The sequence below is a fragment of the Zootermopsis nevadensis genome, unplaced genomic scaffold (assembly GCF_977971745.1).
Source record: "Zootermopsis nevadensis isolate Lab colony 2312 unplaced genomic scaffold, Znev_1.0 Znev_ptg000023l, whole genome shotgun sequence".
Taxonomy (NCBI): domain Eukaryota; kingdom Metazoa; phylum Arthropoda; class Insecta; order Blattodea; family Termopsidae; genus Zootermopsis; species Zootermopsis nevadensis.
In genome coordinates this window covers 2,203,261-2,221,673 of record NW_028259155.1, presented here as the reverse complement: position 1 = coordinate 2,221,673, position 18,413 = coordinate 2,203,261, and the positions used below count along the sequence as shown (strand labels likewise).

General features: G+C 37.8%; 2 protein-coding genes and 1 long non-coding RNA gene across 9 annotated transcripts in view; 2 read left to right on the top strand and 1 right to left on the bottom strand.

The window, feature by feature from the left end:
* LOC110839474 (DEP domain-containing protein 1A) overlaps positions 1 to 1,261 on the top strand; it is a 104,218-nt gene extending 102,957 nt beyond the window's left edge. For all 3 annotated transcript variants that reach the window (XM_022083683.2, XM_087354721.1, XM_022083682.2), the window contains one exon: positions 50 to 1,261. In XM_022083683.2, coding sequence (XP_021939375.2) covers positions 50 to 184 — 135 coding nt within the window. In that variant the 3' untranslated portion in view covers positions 185 to 1,261. The remainder of the gene's footprint in view (positions 1 to 49) is intronic.
* LOC110839480 (uncharacterized) lies at positions 1,085 to 3,000 on the bottom strand. The gene is made up of 2 exons (XR_002546495.1): positions 2,938 to 3,000; positions 1,085 to 1,436 (listed from the first exon to the last, which is right to left on the bottom strand). It is a non-coding gene; the product is annotated as an uncharacterized LOC110839480 (long non-coding RNA).
* LOC110839475 (epidermal growth factor receptor kinase substrate 8) lies at positions 2,142 to 18,009 on the top strand. 5 transcript variants are annotated; one of them, XM_087354722.1, is made up of 18 exons: positions 2,142 to 2,284; positions 4,621 to 4,700; positions 5,207 to 5,283; positions 5,776 to 5,981; positions 6,224 to 6,379; positions 6,818 to 6,998; positions 8,628 to 8,829; positions 9,438 to 9,558; positions 9,839 to 10,240; positions 10,640 to 10,779; positions 11,092 to 11,362; positions 11,477 to 11,644; positions 11,947 to 12,052; positions 15,904 to 16,071; positions 16,617 to 16,782; positions 17,069 to 17,204; positions 17,365 to 17,581; positions 17,812 to 18,009. In XM_087354722.1, the coding sequence occupies exons 2-18, from the start codon at positions 4,642 to 4,644 to the stop codon at positions 17,889 to 17,891; spliced, it is 2,856 nt and encodes a 951-aa protein (XP_087210848.1). In that variant the 5' UTR covers positions 2,142 to 2,284; positions 4,621 to 4,641; the 3' UTR covers positions 17,892 to 18,009. The 5 variants fall into 5 exon arrangements, with proteins under 5 accessions (XP_087210848.1, XP_021939379.1, XP_021939376.1 ...); XM_022083687.2 differs by lacking the exon at positions 2,142 to 2,284 and adding an exon at positions 2,983 to 3,229 and having other exon boundaries at positions 17,365 to 17,566; XM_022083684.2 differs by lacking the exon at positions 2,142 to 2,284 and adding an exon at positions 2,983 to 3,229.
* The last annotated feature ends 404 nt before the right edge of the window (positions 18,010 to 18,413 follow it).

Sequence of the window (18,413 nt, the reverse complement as noted above, 5' to 3'; positions counted from 1 at the left end):
TTTTATAAGTTAATTTAATTAAAATGTCTGTACCTTTATTTTATTGCAGTTTCAAGAATCGTATCCGCATATTTACAGCCGCCGTTTTCCTGATTGTACGGTACAGGATAAAGCTTCGAAGAAGCAGTCACGAGGACTTCTCAATTTAGCAACCTTGTCACGTCTAAAGAGTATGCGAGTATGAAAAACCACCAGTCAGAACTATTTCTATTAATTTAATTAAAATGGTATAATTTTATACTGATGAATGATAAAGTAGATGGTAACAGGAGTTCACACTGAATTTTTTTTTGTAAAGTTTGCAGATTTACTAACATCTTAAGAAGATCCACTTATAAACATTTCTCTTTTAATAAGTTTATATTTTAAGGTTCATCTCTGGGAGGTCCCACGTTAAAATCTTGGCCCAAAGGGCACATATCCCGACTCAGGCTTTTCATGATTTTTCTCAGTCCTTCCATTCAAATTTCAGGATAGTACCTTAAATTAGATCATGACCGCTTCCTGCCACATCATTTTCAATTCATAATTCACTATTATCCTCTCATTTGACACTGAAAAAGCATTCTTAAATAAACTATAAATAAATATTTAAGTTTCTTTCCTTTAAAAGAAGCTGGTTCCTTCAGAAGCATATCCAGGTGACAGGTTTTTGAGGTATACTTTACGCAAAGTAAGAAATTAATAATGCCTTTGAAATTCCCCCATCTCGTGTCTTTCAATAGATTGAATATTTCTCACATTTGTGTATAAAAAAAAACCCTTGAAAATTAATTTGACCAATCATGTCGAATATCACTGGTTGTGTGGTCTAAGTCGTGGGTCTTGTGGTGACGTGAATACTGGGATTGTGGGTTCAGATCCCACTCAAATCATGAATGTTTCTGTGTTATATTGTCCTGTGTAGGTAGAAGCTTCGTGATGGACCGACACCATGACACGGAGCCCTGGCTGAAATTGTTACGCAGAAAAATCATGTAATATTTGAAGTTACAGGCTCGACCTCTCTTTTACTGCTTGTGTTTGAACGGTTGGGTCTGCAAAGGGCTTATATATATATTGCCACCCACAGGAAAAACAAATATTTGTAAGAATTTCTTTATTGAATTTTCATCATAAGAACATGAAACCACATGGTTTTTTCCTAGAAAAAAAGGAAAGGATATTACACCATGTCTTGCATGATTAAGAAAAATTAAGTTAGTATTTTCTTATGTTAATCATCATCATTTAATGATTGAAATAAAAATTTGTATTCACACATTCTTCTTTCTTCATCTTCTATGGCTCTCCCGTCCGTATTCGGTCCATGGCCTCCTCAATTCTCCTCTTCCATTCGGTCCTCTGTTAGATCCGTCTGTCGGAGGCTTTGATCGGGGTTTCGAAACATTTCCTTTTTACGGTGCAAGGTTTTAGCCTTGCGACCAACCCCCAATCTGGAAGACCAGGGTACCTGTCTTAGTCTGACCTCTCCCCCTTGACCAATCTGGCTAGGGAGGCCCTACCAGTAGCCATGCTACCACCAGCATAGCTCTTGGGGTCACTGAGGTACTCAAGCCCCACCTCCACGACAAGGTCCAGGTACCATTAAGTGGGGACATTCTTATATAAATGGGTAAAATACTAATGAATTCCTTTGAAACTAATTACTGTGCTGCAGGTGATACTTTAAACATAAATGTTCTTGGGTTTAGGGATGAGTTTCTTTTTTGTGTCATATCCACTGATATGTATCAGACGATCAGACCTCTGATATTTTCAGGGGGGAAAAAATTAAAAGTAGATGTTTGTCAATATCCTGACAGTAATACTGATTAATAATGATTAAATTAGTCCTTTCCAGAATTAAGTATTTAATTGTGAGCAATGCTAAGTGATAATCTTCAAATGGTACAGTTTATTACTCCTTAATACGAATACATACTCGAGACAATGGAAAATAGGATAGCTATCCAATGTGGTTACAAAATGCTTTTCCTAAATTTCATATTGTAATTATTTTAAGGGTTGTTTGTAAGGTTCACATAATTTTTTATTTATCAAATATTTAATAATTCTATGAGTTGTTAGGAAATATCATTAATTCAGTAATGGATTAAGCAGAACAATGTGTCTTATCTCAGGAAAGATAAGATTACAAAGAATTCAGACCTATGTCATAGTCTTCTCTTCAAATGAAGGCTTCACTTTATGTCCAATGAAACTGATAAGTTTACTAGTGTAATATAATTATACAGTGCTTTTTTAAAGTGGTGTGCTACTGAGGTTCCTCACAAATTACGTGGTGAGAATTTTTAAATTCTTTGTTCCAAAGTGAAGGTCAAATTAGCCTTTGTATATTATCTGATTGGCATATTATAGGTGCAATACTACATTCAGTATTCATTATTTATGCCAATAGAAACTACTTCTGAATACAGAAGACATGTATAACTTCAACATTCCAATCTGTGTGGAATCTTATAATATACGTGTTATGGTCTACTCTGAAGGTCAGCTTATATAATATCGTTGTTCAGCAAGGGACCAAAATTATTATGCAATTTGTGTGAAAATACCCTGCCGAATTTTCACTTTGTTCTCGCAGGACAGGTACTAAAATAAACGTTGTGTGCGCAAGTCTTGTAATTACGGACACCTATAATACGGAAGTGAACGTCATTGCAGTAACTCATGCGTTGGAATTCCGACATGACTTCCTTCCGACGTCAGAACGTCTCGAGCTCCAAATACCTCACGGCAATATATATGTTACTTGCCTTTCGTGGCATTCAGAACTGTTTTGACTAACTTCTGAGAATATTCAGAAATTCGTAATTAAACGAAATTAATGTAGCAGAGGTTTAATTGGCTTCTAAAAACCACATAACTTTGCTTACGCCTACTTCTTTCTCCGCAATTACGAATAATCATTCATACTCAGAGATACCAACTTACAATGATCGTAGTTCCACAAGGCGAGAACGATACTAGCGCCAAACCATACGTATGGCGTGTTTGGGATATGAAGGTTGTATTGTGTACGTGGGTTGTTAAGTGCGTTGGTGAGAACCACCTGTAGATTTAGTTTCGTAATCATTTTGATTAGTACAGATGTGATAAAGTGGTGATTCTAAGTGAACGGCGTTGTTACGTTGTATTACCGAGTTAAAGTAAAAAATCATATCTTATATTTAAAATATATATTCGTGAAAGTTCAGTGCATAGTATGGAGTTTGGTTATTATCGTGTAAGTCCATAAAATTGTTGGAATTTGTTGTATTGTAGATTTTGTACTGTACTATTTTGTTTGTTGGAGATGAAGTAACGGAATCTGCCAGTTGTAAAATACAAATCCAACCAGTTTCAGTATTGTTCTTAAACAAGCCGTCATTTGCTGTCAAGACCTTCGAACATTTGTGACATTCCATCGCATAGAGCTGGGCGCGGCCATTCGTTTCCCATATTGGCCCGTTCCGATAGATTGGTATTGGTGACTGTGTTTGGTGAGAAACGACGCACTTGTGAATATGTTTCGTGACGTCCGGTTTACGGAACGCAAAACGAACTTCTTTTTTAATATTTTATTTGACCTTAATGTCGTGACCTGTATTCCTTAGCATATGTGATTTATTTTTAATTTTGTAACGTAAAGCCCGTTTATGTAAATATTGGCACTCCCAGCAAGATGGATCCTTGTTTAGTAACTTTACTGTCTTCGTGCTCGCAGAAATAAGACCCGGTTGGTCGACGGTCTCCTGTGAACATTGCCGAATCAAATAAAATCAAATTGTTATAATTTTCCCAGAGGCAATACTGTGGTATATTTTAGGCATTATTTTAAACTAATTGGGGTTGGCAATTCATTGGAACCTGAGTTCTCCTCAGTGTCTTTGTTGTCATTAGAATTTAATTAATTCTTGGTCAAATTTGAAAATTGATGACACCACTTTTTTTAGCCACTATTCAGCGTGTTAAGAGCAGACTTCCATTTTACACATTTTATAAATGCCTTTTTAAGTGTGTTGAACCACCATTAGTCTGCCATGAACAGCATAAGGTAAACTTTAAGATGGTGCTATCCACACTACACTGTACACTTAATGTGCATGGTATCATCTTGAATGTATGATAAATTTTCAATTTTTGTAAATGTTTTTCAGCAAGAGCTAGTTCTAGTTTTAATATTAAAATTATGGAAATAATAGTGTAAATGTAGCTGATTGTGATAACACTTTTAATATTCAATTGGAGCTTATGTAAAAATACACAATATTTTGGAAGTACTTAAAAAACTAAGTGATGTAAACAAATTACCTATACTAGAATTATGTGGGATTATGTAACACAAATTATTAATGAAATAGTCGTGCCTCATTCTTGAGGATGTTTTGCCAGTGGAAAGTATCAGTAATTTAGCTTTGAAATATTCCTTCTTTTGCAGCCAAGCAGTTATATCTCATCCTTTCTCCAGCTCAGAATATGATTTCGTGTGTGCCTGTGTTTTTACACATATTTTCAGTCATTTATAACCTGAAATAATGTAAACTTGAGATCAATATGGTTTAAAGTGAAAAATAGAATTGTGCCAGCGTGTTTAATGATACGATCCAGTTGCATTAAAAAATTTTGGCTTTCTAGCCCCTGGAGTAGAGGGGAGTCATGCCGGGAGTTGAAGGGCATCCGTCACCGGAGCATAGCTGGGACGCACACAGCTACAAGTGAGTTTGAATCAGGGCTGTGGATTCGGTACTAAAATCTCTGACTCCGCGTTTGACATTAATGTGGGTCTGATATCTTTTGTTGAAATCTGTTGCGGGATTAATAAGAAACAAAAGAATGGGGTGGGTCCCATTATAGATAAATTTAGATTGGACTTGCAGCTACTTCAAACACAGTGGCGCTGTATTACTGCAATAGCATAATGTGATAGTTGATTTTTATTAAATCACACGCTAATTAACAAAGTTATTTTTACGTATGTTTTCACACATATGGAATTTTATCTTAGAATTTGAAGCCAGTTGGTTATCAGTATCTTAACTTCCTACAAGCTTATCTGTCATGATATATTTGAGCAGTTTCTTAATCTTGATAGCAGAAACAATTGTAAAGGTGTCAGTACATGATCAGGACAATAAAAATACTTCACTTGCTTAAAGGTCTAGTTACTTCGTCGCTATAATCTCTTTTATCAAGCTGGATATTTGCCTTTTTTTGGTTTCAGCTCAGCGTATTCCCTAGACCGCTCTGTTATGATGCCGTACCATCGCTCGAGTGTACATTCCAATGGCTACTCACCAGGTAATTAATAACTTTTTTTATAATAGGGATAAATTTGTTGAGGTTGAGGTGTGGCTTTTGGCAATGCTGCAGACGTAATATAAGTGACGCATCAGTATCTCGGGTTATTTATTTAATAATTGCAGTTGGATAAGAAGGAACAGGTGTTAAAGTAACGTGAAGTTCTCTTCTCACGCGTGTATAGTCTTTGTTACGAAAAGATTCGTCAAATAAACCTTGAATAGATAAATGTAATTGTTTTTTTTATGCATCATTTAGTATTTTTATACGGTATCAATCAGGTAGCTCGGTCCAGTATAGTGACTGACTACGAACCGGCCAACTGGAGTTTGATCGCCGACGGAGGGAGAGGATTTTTGTTCTAGCCGGGGCGTAATGCTGACCACTCGCCCGTCTAGTGCCGACAGTAAGAATGAGTAGGAGCTATACCTCGTCTCCTTCCAAGTGTCTTTTTTTTTTATACTTATGGTAGTGTTGATTTTCTGTTTACAGATGGCCCCCAGAGTAGTGAAGAGGCACCCACGTATCTCATGGAGCATCTGGCAACATTCACGGTCGCCAAAGAAACTGGTATCGTCTATCCTGCCGACGGCATGCGCAGGCTTCTTCAGCTTGAAAAGTCCAACGGAATCTGGTCGCAGAAAATGCAGCTGAGACTTGACATGTCATGGGTACTTATCATGGATTACGAAACTGGGGTAAGAAGTGCTTTTTTTTTTTATATTTGCTGTAAATCTTGGATAAATTTAGTTATTTCTTCGGTTCTGTTGTGTTTGGTTTTATTTTCTTTTGTTCCGTTCTATTTTATTTTGCTTTATTTTATCCCGACATGCAATTGAAGTGAGAGATCATGTTTCATAAACATTGCGTATAACATTGACAATTAGCATCTGTTATATGTCTCTGAGGGAGAATAGTTGATAGGAATCTTTTTACGCAGGCGGTGATGGAAAGATTTCCAGTTGCTCTGATCCAGGAACCTACAGCGTTTACAAGCCATGATCCCATGGAGATATACAACAACATTCTCGTGTTCATCGTGGGCGATGAACGGGCAGAACGTTTAGGCTCGCGTTCTGAAATGCACATTTTCCAGGTGCGTGTGGTATAAGGAAGTTTATTACGTTATACTATTTTGCTGTTATTGAATGTTGGACTTTTCTTCCGGTGGAATGAACAAGAACTGGTTTTTTTTTCTCCTTCAAATCTTTAATCTGTAAAATAAAATGGATGATCTACGTCTCTTAGCTTTGTCTTGAGCATCACATTTTTTTTAATTTTTTTAATGACCTCTGTTCGAGATACGTTAAATCTCATTTTAGCATTGTATTACCTGATCCTGCGATTTTGAAGCGTATAAAGCATTAAGTTAATTAGATTATCTCAGATATAGGTGACAAAGATATTCGCTTCAGATACCATTGAAAAAAGAGGTTTCTGTTATGTAATAGTTCTTAATCTTATCTTTTATTTATTTTTTCCGACCCCGTACCAGAAGAAACTTGTATTACTGTGAAAACTAATTTTCTTTCAGTGCCAAAGCATTTCTGCCCAGGATTTAGTTGAAGATCTGAAGTTATTACGAGCCGGTAAAGCTCCCGCTCGCCGGCGTTCACGTCATATCCCCCCTCCTCCTGCCACACCCCCGCCAGAACCTCCGGGAAATGGAGTTAACGTTCGAGAACAAGTGTCGGTATTTAACGCAGCTGCTCACCGTAAGTATTTGTTTTTACTTATTTACTGAGAGATAATTTCTTATCTGTGTGGTATTAAGGTAGTTGATAGATGATCTTACAATTCATTGTTTCACAGAAGTTCAACATTCTTCTCATGTTATGTACTGATATATACAGGGTGAGTCAGAAGTATGTTTGCTTCGCAGATTAGGTGCATTTAGAGTGTGGAAAATGAATTAAAGAACCTCGAAACTCAGTATCTCTGCCCATGACCATACTTTAGAAGAGGGATTATGGGTTGAAATGTCTAGGATTACGTAAAAGGTGTTTCGTCTAAAAAAAATTTGGCCAGACAGTGAAATGTTGTTGTTGATGAAGGGACAAACATTTATGTAAACAGCACTTTTTTTTTTTTAAAGTGTACGATTCTTTAGATAATTTTCAGCAGTTTAGCGTTCCATTTTAAAACATAATTTGTATATGCATTAGAAAAGCCTGTCGTTATAGCGCTATTTAAAAATAATTTTTATTTCTGTCTGCTGCTGTTCAGCGATATTTTTCGCTATATTCTACAATTTTTTTTTTTTTTAGAAACTCATTGTGCGTACAGTATTTTAATTTGTAACATTTCATATGCTAACAGCTGATCGAAAGGAATTAATGAATTGAACGTTTAAAATGAGAGAACAGTTTTTAATAGATTTTTTTTTTTTTTAATAATATCCAGGAAGGCACCAATCTTGTGCTCTGATTCTCTTTCCTTTGCTTTCACTTTCATTATTGTCTCTCTCTCTCACACCTCCCCATTCATTCCGCATGTGTAACTCGTTTCCTCTAACGTGCAGTAGCCTATTTCTGCTTGGATTGGAATGCCAGCAACTTTCACCGGCTGGGAACTTCCTGACCCAGTTACTTCTATCCATTATGCATGTAATTCTCATACTCAGGCCTTGACCATTAGTTCTACAGTCTCAGCACTGCACAGTTGTTGCGTGTTAGTCCAATAGATACTTTAAAAGAGGATTAGAAAATGGTGGTTTGATGTGTGGTGCCTGAACTCTAGTGAGTGCCCCGTGCTGATGGCTTCCATCAGTAGTTGTTATTCAGATGAGTTTTGGGATTGTAAGTCGGTAGAATTCTATGGAAAAGGAAAATGTCTCCCTGCATATTGGAAAGAATCTGGTGAGTCGTGCAGGTATGTGGTTGACGGTTTGGCGGGATAGATCTCTGTCTACAATTTGGTGGATTTTTATTTACGTTAGTGTACTTGCAGTTAAGACGGCGCGCTTGCCGTGGGCTTTTATGATTTTTTTTTTTGCGTCCTCCAGCCGTTATAAGAAATCTTTAATTGAATTTATTTCCGTGGTATTTTTTACTATAATTTGTTTCAGTCGGCTGATATTCGTTGATGAATGTTCACGTACGTAATACATCAGAAGTGTTTATGGCGATGAGTCGCAATGAATTATATCATAATTTGGTTCACTACGGCGTGGTATAGAGCATTCATTCACTGTGACCCCGTTCTTTTGGAGGAATCCGATAAGTAATTTTGTGTTTTGGGCTCTTTGAATTGCATTGTTATTACAGTAGAAGTCTCACCTCCCACCTTCCCTTCTGATGAGTGTACGCTAAAAATGTTTAATTTTTCTATTATTATGCTTACAGATCCAGTGCATTCAGAGATTGGTCCAGGTACTGGAGTCGTATTCCCGGCACATAACCGAGATGATGAAGTGAGCTCCACCTCCAGTGAAAAGTACGAACGTGATGTAACAATACTGAACCACTGCTTTGATGACATCGAGAAATTCATCGCGAGATTGCAGCATGCAGCCGCTGCGTCAAGGGAGCTGGAACGCAGGCGCAGGTTAGTTGCATCGACAGAATTCATTGTTTATATGCAACTCTGTGGATTTTGATTTCTGTCGTTATGATTTTGTGCATTATTTATGCTCTTTTTTTTTTTAATCGTTGTGCATCTTTTATGTTGAATGAAGTAAATATTTCTGAGTGAAATAGCTGAATTCGTATCATGTCTTATTCACATGTGAGAGTTACACAATATGACGTCAAGGCTGGTTGAGAGTTTGTAATTTTTCTATAATCGTTACTAGTAAAATGGTGGAAGAGAACTTTTTATTCAGGCTGTAACATCCTCAACTTCACCCACAGATAAGTCAGTATTTTGAATGTAGGTAAAATCTTTCTGATTGTCACTCACTGCTTCATATTCGGGGGATATCGGTTACCCTGAGTTTTTCATTGTTTTCCTCAGTCCTCCTAGGCAGATGCTGGGATTTTACCTTAAATTAGGCCATGACCACTTCCTTTCACATCCTTTCCAATTCATTATTCACTATCCTTATTCTATGCTATATAGTCTGATCTGCTGAAAAAGTGTCGTTAAATAAATTATAAATAATTATATAAATAGATAAATTGCAGTATTTTATTTTTATAATCTTCTCGTCGAAGGAACCGGAAATCAAAGAAGAAGGATTTGGGAGATGGTATGCTGACTATGCGAGCTAAGCCGCCTCCGGAGTTGGAATTTATCGACATCTTTCAAAAGTTTAAGCTTTCGTTCAACTTGCTGGTAAGCTACGCCGAGCAAGAGGTGACATTTTCAGCCATTCTCTTAAATGCCGTTAAGCTAACTTGGCGTAGTTCTAAAACTACTGTAAATATTATTTGTTTTGAATGTTTGTTTGTGCACCTTATCAATCTCAATACACATTTTTAACGCAATGCTAATAGCCATCACATAATTAGTATGATTGGCGATTAACATTAAAATGACGAATATTTAGTCGAAATACCAGCTGGTACATTTGTGAATGAACCGTTATTTAAATTCTTATAAACTGCGTTTACAGGCAAAGCTGAAGGCTCATATCCATGATCCAAACGCACCAGAGTTGGTTCACTTTTTATTCACACCCCTGGCGCTTATTGTGGACGCATCGCACGATACACATTACGGCCCTAATCTACCTGCAAAAGTGGTGTCACCCCTGCTTACCAGAGAAGCCGTAAACCTGCTCATTAATTGCGTCACAAGCAAAGAAACGGAATTATGGCATTCACTGGGAGATGCGTGGCTTATTCCAAGGGATCAGTGGAAGGGTTATGTTGCCCCGTATCATCCGGTGTTCTTGGATGGTTGGTCGCCGGAATATCCGGTGGCAGATGAAAGGGAGCGCATGTCATCACCCGTTGGTGCAGGGGGCACGACCGCTGCCGTGGCGGCAGAAGGCAGTCGTTCGCGGGCTGAAGATGTGAGTGTGAGATTTTATGTGTGGGACGGAATAAAAATTTACTGAAACCCACTCGGCAGTTAGACTTTTAATGTATTGTGTCTGTCGCTTTGGAGTTGGTTTATTTCTCAAAGAAGAACAAAACTTTGTTGCTTGTAAATTATACAACAAAAAACAGTAGTTCACTTTTAGGACATTCTTTCAAGGGACGTACAAGGAAGATGTCCAGGTCCTTTGCACTCTAAATGTATTTGAATGTGATTATGTTCTTAAAATTATATTAACTTAATTTCTTAAGGTAAATTTAATTTTTAAGGTCACAGCTCATTTTATTCCACATGGCACTACAACCCAGAAGACTCTTGGTCATGGCCATGAGTACCTCAAATCCTATTAAGTCATGTAATGTTTGTTGCGCAGGCAGAGCGTGATGACTCACATTATAGCAGTGATTATTTTGAATATGAGCGCCGTGAGGCATCACCTGCTGCGGCTGGACGCTATGCATATGACAATCGGAACTATGGAACACGACAAGATGTCTACGGCCGCGAGGAGAGGTATGTTTCAGAGTTTTTAATTTTTTGTAACAGGGATGTAATATATTTGAAAGTATAACAAACAGATGTGTCCGCAGATCGAGATTAGCTCCTCCTAATGGGGCCCAGCTGTGTGTGGGTTCATCTGAGGACAGGAAGAGCCATCTACTTAATTTTCTTAAGCATAATGATGATTAAAAAAGTCCAAAAAATTGAAATTGCTCTGTTACACTTTTTTTTTTAATATAATGTTTGAAAGTTATGTCTGTGCCTTATATGTTTGCTCTCAAACACCTGCATTGTTTTGATCCTTATTTTTCGCTTTTTATGTAGAGACCGTTCACCTAGTCCTGGCGGTTCAGAGCGCGATTTGCCAGGCGCCCCGCATGATCGTGACCCGAGTGCTCGTAGCGACATCTCTGCAGATTCAATTGAACGCAACGGAGGTGCCGTGGGGATGGAGGGGCAGCAGAGGTTTGAGCGTTCTCAGGCTTCCTTCTTGGATGATCTCCGGTCACGAGGCGCAAAAATAGTACAAGTGACTTATCCCCGTACGGCCAATAACGATAAGGAACTCACGGTGATTCGTGGGGAATACCTGGAGGTGAGTCGGCTGCATTATTTTTTTAAAAAAAATTAATTAGAGAAAGTGATTATCGTTTGTTCTTGTATGTAAGAAAAAGAGGTGTCGGATGTGTTTCTTAATTGTTTCCTTTAGGTGGTGGACGACAGCAGAAAGTGGTGGAAAGCTCGGAATTGGCGAGGTCAGGTGGCTCACGTACCACACACGATAGTGACACCGTACCAAGGGGGCGATCCTAATGATGTTTTTAGCAACCCTCTGTACGCACCACCCCGTGGCTATGACAAACATTACCCATCCCAAGTGAGTATTTCTGTGAAGTTAAACAGTCGGCCACTATCTGGCAATTTATATTAGCGGTTTAGATATTAGAAGAAATAGTGCAGATTTGTACACAAGACTTAAAATTATGTTAGAAATATTAACACTATTAAAGATAATGAGCACTGTGTATACTTAAAAATGCGCAGAACGCATGAGGACACGCTGCAAGTGTTATCGAGCTTTAAAGGTGAAGGGTTAAGAAAATTAGATATATGAGAAATGGGATTTGATCTCTGCTATATAGATTTGGACCAGAACAGCAAAGATGTGTTATTTTTTAGGATCCATCACGGGATGCCACAGAAATGTCTCGTCCCGCCCGATCGCCGCCGATACCGCCGCCCGCACCTGCAGACTGGGTGAGAAAGGAAAGGCTTGGCAAGAAAGGTGAATTCCGATACTTCTAGTTGCACTTTGTGTGTCTGTGACTCGCACATTTATGGAGTCCGTCGTCCGATGATATCTCCGCTTACGTGCCTACGCGCGCGCAACAATTTCATTTTCCAACCAAATTAAAAATATTATTTGTTTCAGCGAATATTATTGATATTCACTATTAATACTCATGCAGCCATAGGGTCGTTTGCAAAGCGGACTTTCTATATATATATATATGGCTGTCTTTCTGATAACAGCAGTGACTAAGATGAATTTTAATTACAAAGTATGAACGATGTTTTACTTTAACTTTAAACAATAATAACGCGCTACACTTACGGATACAGGCTCAGCGTCCGATATCTAATGGGACAAAACGCAGAATGTTTGTGAGTAGCGTAAGATGTCTCCGCTGATTACCATTGTTCGTAATTCAGACTAGCCAAACCTTTACATTGATTAAAATTGCCGATTGTAAGCTTTTGTTTAAAAATGTTTCAATTCTGATTTATTCTGACCGTTTGCTACTTCTCATTCTTCGCGTTATTCTGCTACTGGTAAGGCGGATTCCTATGCGACGGAGGTGTACGGGAATTGTAATTAAAATTCATAGTGTGTCGCTTCAGTTACACAAAACATAATCAACTAGCGTTTTAAGGTTTATGGCCAGTTTCAGTTTTCAGGTTTTGCCACGGACGAACGTAGTAAAGGTTGTATTTTCATTTGGTTTGGAAACTCCAGATTTTGCACACACCAGTGAAGTAAAAGTAGTGGAGGTGTAGTCGTCTTTTATATCAAAGTTGTCTTCCATTTTAAATTTTCATGTTACAATGTTGTGAGGATATTTCGATCGCTTTGCGAGCGTTAAGTGGCTTGTGCATTGCACTGTAGGTCGTTTTAATGTACCAGTTCATTCTGGTAATTTTTTATAACAGCTCATTTTATAGAAAGTATAAAGCCTTTTCAGAAGCACTGAAAGTTTTGTAATGGAATAACGTCTTAGTCCTTTATGTGTTTATATTTCGCTGTTTCGAAATCGGAAGATGGTAAATTACGGTGAGGTAATCACTTTAATAGACGGAGGTTCGGAACACTTGCTCAACCCACAATTTATGAGAGTTTGCGTCGTAAGTTGTTATTGCTGGTAGAGATATTCTGTGTAGTCTTAGTTTTATTCATTACTTTACTTTGAAGGTAAATTTGATTCCGTGTAATGAAAGGTTGGTAATGGCTGGAAAAGAGCACTTAATTCAGTAAGTCCCTTAGGATGAGCTGTAATTTTATAATTGCTCTTTACGTTACTGTCCTCTTTTAATTTTATATACATTTAAAGGCACCGTTGATATCTGAATATCGGTCTGCTTTATGGTATACGTTTTTGTTATTTGTCGATTACCGTGTTCGTACATGTCGGCATGTAAAATGTGGATCGTCGTGGGAAGGAGGGGTGTGGGCGGGAAGTTCGGGGTTTATACCAGGATCAGTTGACCTATTAGAGGTTTTTTTGTAGTGTTTCCAGCCTCTCCAGGCTTCCGTCGGAATGTTCGACGAGGTCTTCCTCGTACCCTTCCTTCATTGATATGAGTGATCATACAAAATGTAGGATCCATAATGAGACATGGGAGTAAACGAAAAAGGTTTGTTTATCTTGTTCCATTTATCCGTGTGACGTTACGAAGTCTGGCCAACTTATACGTGCTTCGTCTCCGTTATTTTAATATCCTTGAGGTACGAAAAGGCAGTCGGTCGTTGTTGCTGAAACATGGAATAGTGGGTTTATGTGCGTTATCTTCTTGGAATTATGACGTGATCTGATAAGTCGAATAGCTTTTAAATGGTTAAGAAGGGGGAAACATTCGCTGTTGTGTGCGTTCATGGTGAAAGTTTCATCGGAGTAATTGTAATTCCAGAAAAACATCTTTGCATTAAATTAAGAACATGTCCTTTGAATTTCATGCAGATTTAATCAGTAAGGTTGTTCTTCATATAATGCTGCGTATCCGGAAAACATTTTCTTCGTGTGTTTAGCGCGCATATATTGCCCGCTTACATATGTAGTGAAATTAGCCACGTTGAATTAATGGCAAGACTCGGAGAATGATTGAGGATTAGTAGCTGTGTTTATTCCCGTGTTGACACTGCGGCGCTACAAATTCCCCTTGTGTCGACTGATTGTGTATGATGCGCGTGTCGTGCCAGATTTATGTCTGTTGTTAAATCTCATTGGTGGATGATCTGTGTTGATCATTCATGTAAAAAATTATAGCTCTGGTCTTTTTAACAGGACTCATGTTAATGTTGAGGCTCGTATTTTATTTAACATGTAATTTTCAGTGTTTTAATTGATCGGACATCATATGAATTATTGAAGATGGCTGTTTTTTGGGTGATGGCCCTGATGATGGAGGCAGCAAAGACCTCTGAAACGTCGGTAAACTTATACTAGACTACACGGCGCTTAAACCCAGAAGACAGACATCTTCAGACTCACCCCCGCGAAGACCTCAAATCATATAAGAAAGAATTTATTAATTGCTGAAGTTAATTTTTGTCGTGTAGAAGAGCCAAAAGTATTAAATATATAAACATATTTAACATGTTAATGTTATATTATTATATTAATGAATTAACACGTAATTTTTTGTATTATTCAAAGAGGGAAGAAGCTAATTAATTAACAGCTTCGTTCCCCCCCGTACTCTGTCTTTTCTTTTGTGAAGAGTCTGTCTCATCGTGTCTGACGTGGTCGCGTCGCAAAAGAAAATTTTGTCGAGCACCGACTCGAAGAGAGGAGGTGCAGAAAGGAACGAACGTAAATTTTATAAGTCAAGGCTTGTTCTCTTCCACGTTTTCTTTGTTCATTTTGAAATGGTTTTTGTGTGCTTGTGTGATGGTCGAGAATATGTGTAATTTTTTCAACATTTTTTTTTTTTTAATACTTGTTTCGGGAAAAATATTTGCACCGTCCTTTTAGAATTCCTTGCAGTCCTTAGCTGATATTAAGATTACGTCGTAGTGTGAGTGGCTCAGAGGTGCAACATGATGAAGAGGCAGCGATTTGTAATTGGTGAGAAAGTTATTCTATTAAGATTACTTTGAACGGGTATGGGATAAAGGTATTTTTTTTTCTTACAGATCAAATTTTATATTAATAATGTAGTGCTTCTCGTATTGAGACGTTCTCTGGTTTCTAACCTTTCAAACGAAGCAACTTTTATGAAATATTTCAAATTTTAATGACAGTTATTAATATGTGTTTGGTTCGTGGATATGAGAATCGTAAGGAATGTTTCGAAGATTTTTAAATAATGGTGTAACCGTATTGGTTTCGAGCTCGATGCCGGTATCATAAGATGAAAATCTCGCAGCGGCACGAAGCATATAAATTCTTAATAACGTTGATTGCAAAAGTCCTTTTTTTCTAATTCTGGAATCGCTAAGAAGTGAGGTTAGGTTTCATGTATAAGCAGAGTTCACTTTTCCGACATATGCGTTGTAGCGTGTACTATATATTTTTTTTTTAGTTGTGAGTATCGTATGTATTCAAATCATTATTTCATGTTTAATATTCCAAAGATCTGTTACTGTTCATATCTTGTATAGTCAGGATTAATTTTTAACACAAAGTATTACGAAACTTAACTATTAATGGTGAATGTATATTTTTAATAGTTTTATGTAACTTAACCTATGTATTCGTGTACCAGTAAATAAATTGGTATGTGTTAAATGTGTGTTGGCTTTTGTATCGTGTCATTCCTTGCAAAGCTTTGTGGTGTCCTTGTGTCTTTTGCGATATCCCTGTCTCGTCCAGTTTTCTGTAGTCGCCTGTGCGGTGCCTTACTTATGGTGACTTACAGAAAAGTATCGTCAAGATTCCGACTTAAGTTCAGATGAAGATGGACTTCCAACTCCACGGATGCGTAGGAATGATGCAGATTCAGTCTCTCCTCCGCCCCCTCCACCTCCACCTGCGGACAGTACTCCTGTAAATCCGCGATCACGCAGTGGGACTCTCCTTTCCAGAGGTAAGCATACCTTACACATTTTGACTACGGTTTGCATTTTTGTATTCATTATATTGTCTGTGTTATAATTTGAAATATTTTAAGAGATGGACTCGGTAGATGATCAAGATTGTAATCTCTCTTTGGTCGCTGGCAATTATGCAGGGGGGAATATTTTGAGGTTTCAGTAAGTATATTTTATGAAAGAAGTTTGTTTTTAATCCTTTATTCAACAATTATTTAGAATTTGCGACTTTATCTCGTGTCTTCCGCGTATAAAAATGTGCGCCATAGTTCAGACTCCGTGACTTCTGACTAGAGCCCCGGATTAGCACCCAGGACAGTCCATGTGGACTTTGTGGTGGGAAAAGTCACTGGGACAGTTTTTTCTCCGACGTTTTTGGTTTTTCCATTAGATTACTTTCATTTTCACTTGTATCATCTAGGGCTTGAGCAATAGGTCCGTTAGCAACCACAGTTCAGCAGACATAACCTCACTTCTTTCCAACAGAAGCAATATAACAGCACACGAGGTTATCAGCGTAATTCTCTGTGCTTTATTTTAGCTCATAGTAGCCAGGACCTGCACGAAGAACTGAAGACAGTTTTGACATTGTTTCGGGACAAGAAACACAATCTGGATATCGTAAAAACTCCAGAGGTATTTATCACTCAGACCTCTGATCCAGCTGAAGTACAGAACTGGCTTCATGCGAAAGGCTTCAGTGAAAGGCAAGTTGGAAGTTTTTTATGGTCACCTGTCGTTTATGGACCCAAAGGTTCATCACCATGTTCACAACAGCACTGGTCCCTGTCCTGAGCCACAATCAGAATTTGTTCCACAACCTCGTATATTTTTTTTTAATTCTACCGTTTATGTCTAGGTCTTTAAAGTGATTTTCTGATCAAAATTTTGTATGCATTTGTTGTATCCTGTGTTTGATAATTTTGTCGTTATCGTTATTTCTTGACGCCGTACGATTGTGGCGTGTTATTAAGGAAGTTTGTCCGATTTTAGGCTTCGCAAACAGCTGCATGGCATGACGGGAAATGAGCTTTTATCTCTGACAAAATCCCAATTGGAGAAACACTGCGGCAAAGACGAGGGTCGACGCCTCGACTCGCAGCTTACAGTACAGAGAAATGTTTCAGGGGTGAGTTACGGCTTCGGCAAATTGAGTTTTTGATGAATGGGACTGAATTTGTTTTAGTAATTAAAGAATGTTGTTTACCTATTGTATTTTGAAATTTATTGAAGTTATAACCAGTGAGTTTTTTTTTTAAAAAAAATGTGTTATTTATTTTGCGATTTAGTACAAAACTGCGCGATCGTCAGAACTGAGAGCCATTTTGGCTCGAGCTCGTGAAAAAGCTGAGGATACGGGGTTAGACGATGATTCTAAGAGGCAATCAGAGAGGGCTCCTGCTTATGGGCGTCAGAGACCAGCTCTTCAGGGAATTGATCGAGGAAATAATAAATATACGTCGTCAGCAAATTCAGGTCTGGGTTCCGAAGGTAATACATCTGATGGTAAGACTAATTTATTTTGCTATTAAATACCATCAATAGTTAATAAAATCCCATTTAATATCTAAAAAGTATTCATTTATACAGCATTTTAAGGTTTCTGCCTCAAACTTTTTTTAGTTCTCTGTCACGTTTGTAGTCGGACAATATTTTACCCTTTTTTTAAAAAAAGTTAATTATTCAGCTACGAAATAGCATTAAAGAACGTGTGTTAATAGACTTATTTTTACCAGGTTCGGATGACGAAGACATTAATTCCCATTTTGGTGGACTTCTGAAGGAGCAACTGAGAAAAATGCAGAATAAAAACTAATGTGATAAGTTTTGCCAGTTAAAGAGTTTATTGTTAATATATTTACCACAACATTGTGATTATTTTAATTGGTAATGACTTGTGTTATACAATAAGTAGGAAACATAAATAGACGTAATATTATGTTCCTTGTGAGGACCCCCCCCCCCCCCCCCCCCAGTACTAAATTTGTTTCGTTCTGAACGAACGAGACGCGATGGAAATTTAAACCTCTTGTCTATTTAAGGCGTCTGAACGACTTAGTACGTCTTGCAGAACGTAACTCGTGGAAAGACGCACGGTAACAAAGTATATTATATACAATTTCGATTTTTGTGGATGAGCTGCTTCAGATATATAAAATTATTCAACATTTTGGGACCCTTATATAGGCGGCAAGTTGGATATGATGGTACCGAGATTCGAGGCGTTCTTAGCTCCGGCAATTGTTATTCAGGACGGTGTCATAACCTTTTAGTAATTTCAAAAATTTAACGTAATTACGTCTGTTAAGAGGAGAATCTGACTCGTTATTATATAAAT

Coding starts and splice junctions, on each gene's coding strand:
- LOC110839475 (XM_087354722.1), top strand. CDS start 4,642: ATGCCGGGAGTTGAAGGGCATCCGTCACCGGAGCATAGCTGGGACGCA. Junction 6,999..8,627: donor ATTTAACGCAGCTGCTCACC/GTAAGTATTTGT, acceptor TTATGCTTACAG/ATCCAGTGCATTCAGAGATT. Junction 8,830..9,437: donor GAGCTGGAACGCAGGCGCAG/GTTAGTTGCATC, acceptor TTCTCGTCGAAG/GAACCGGAAATCAAAGAAGA.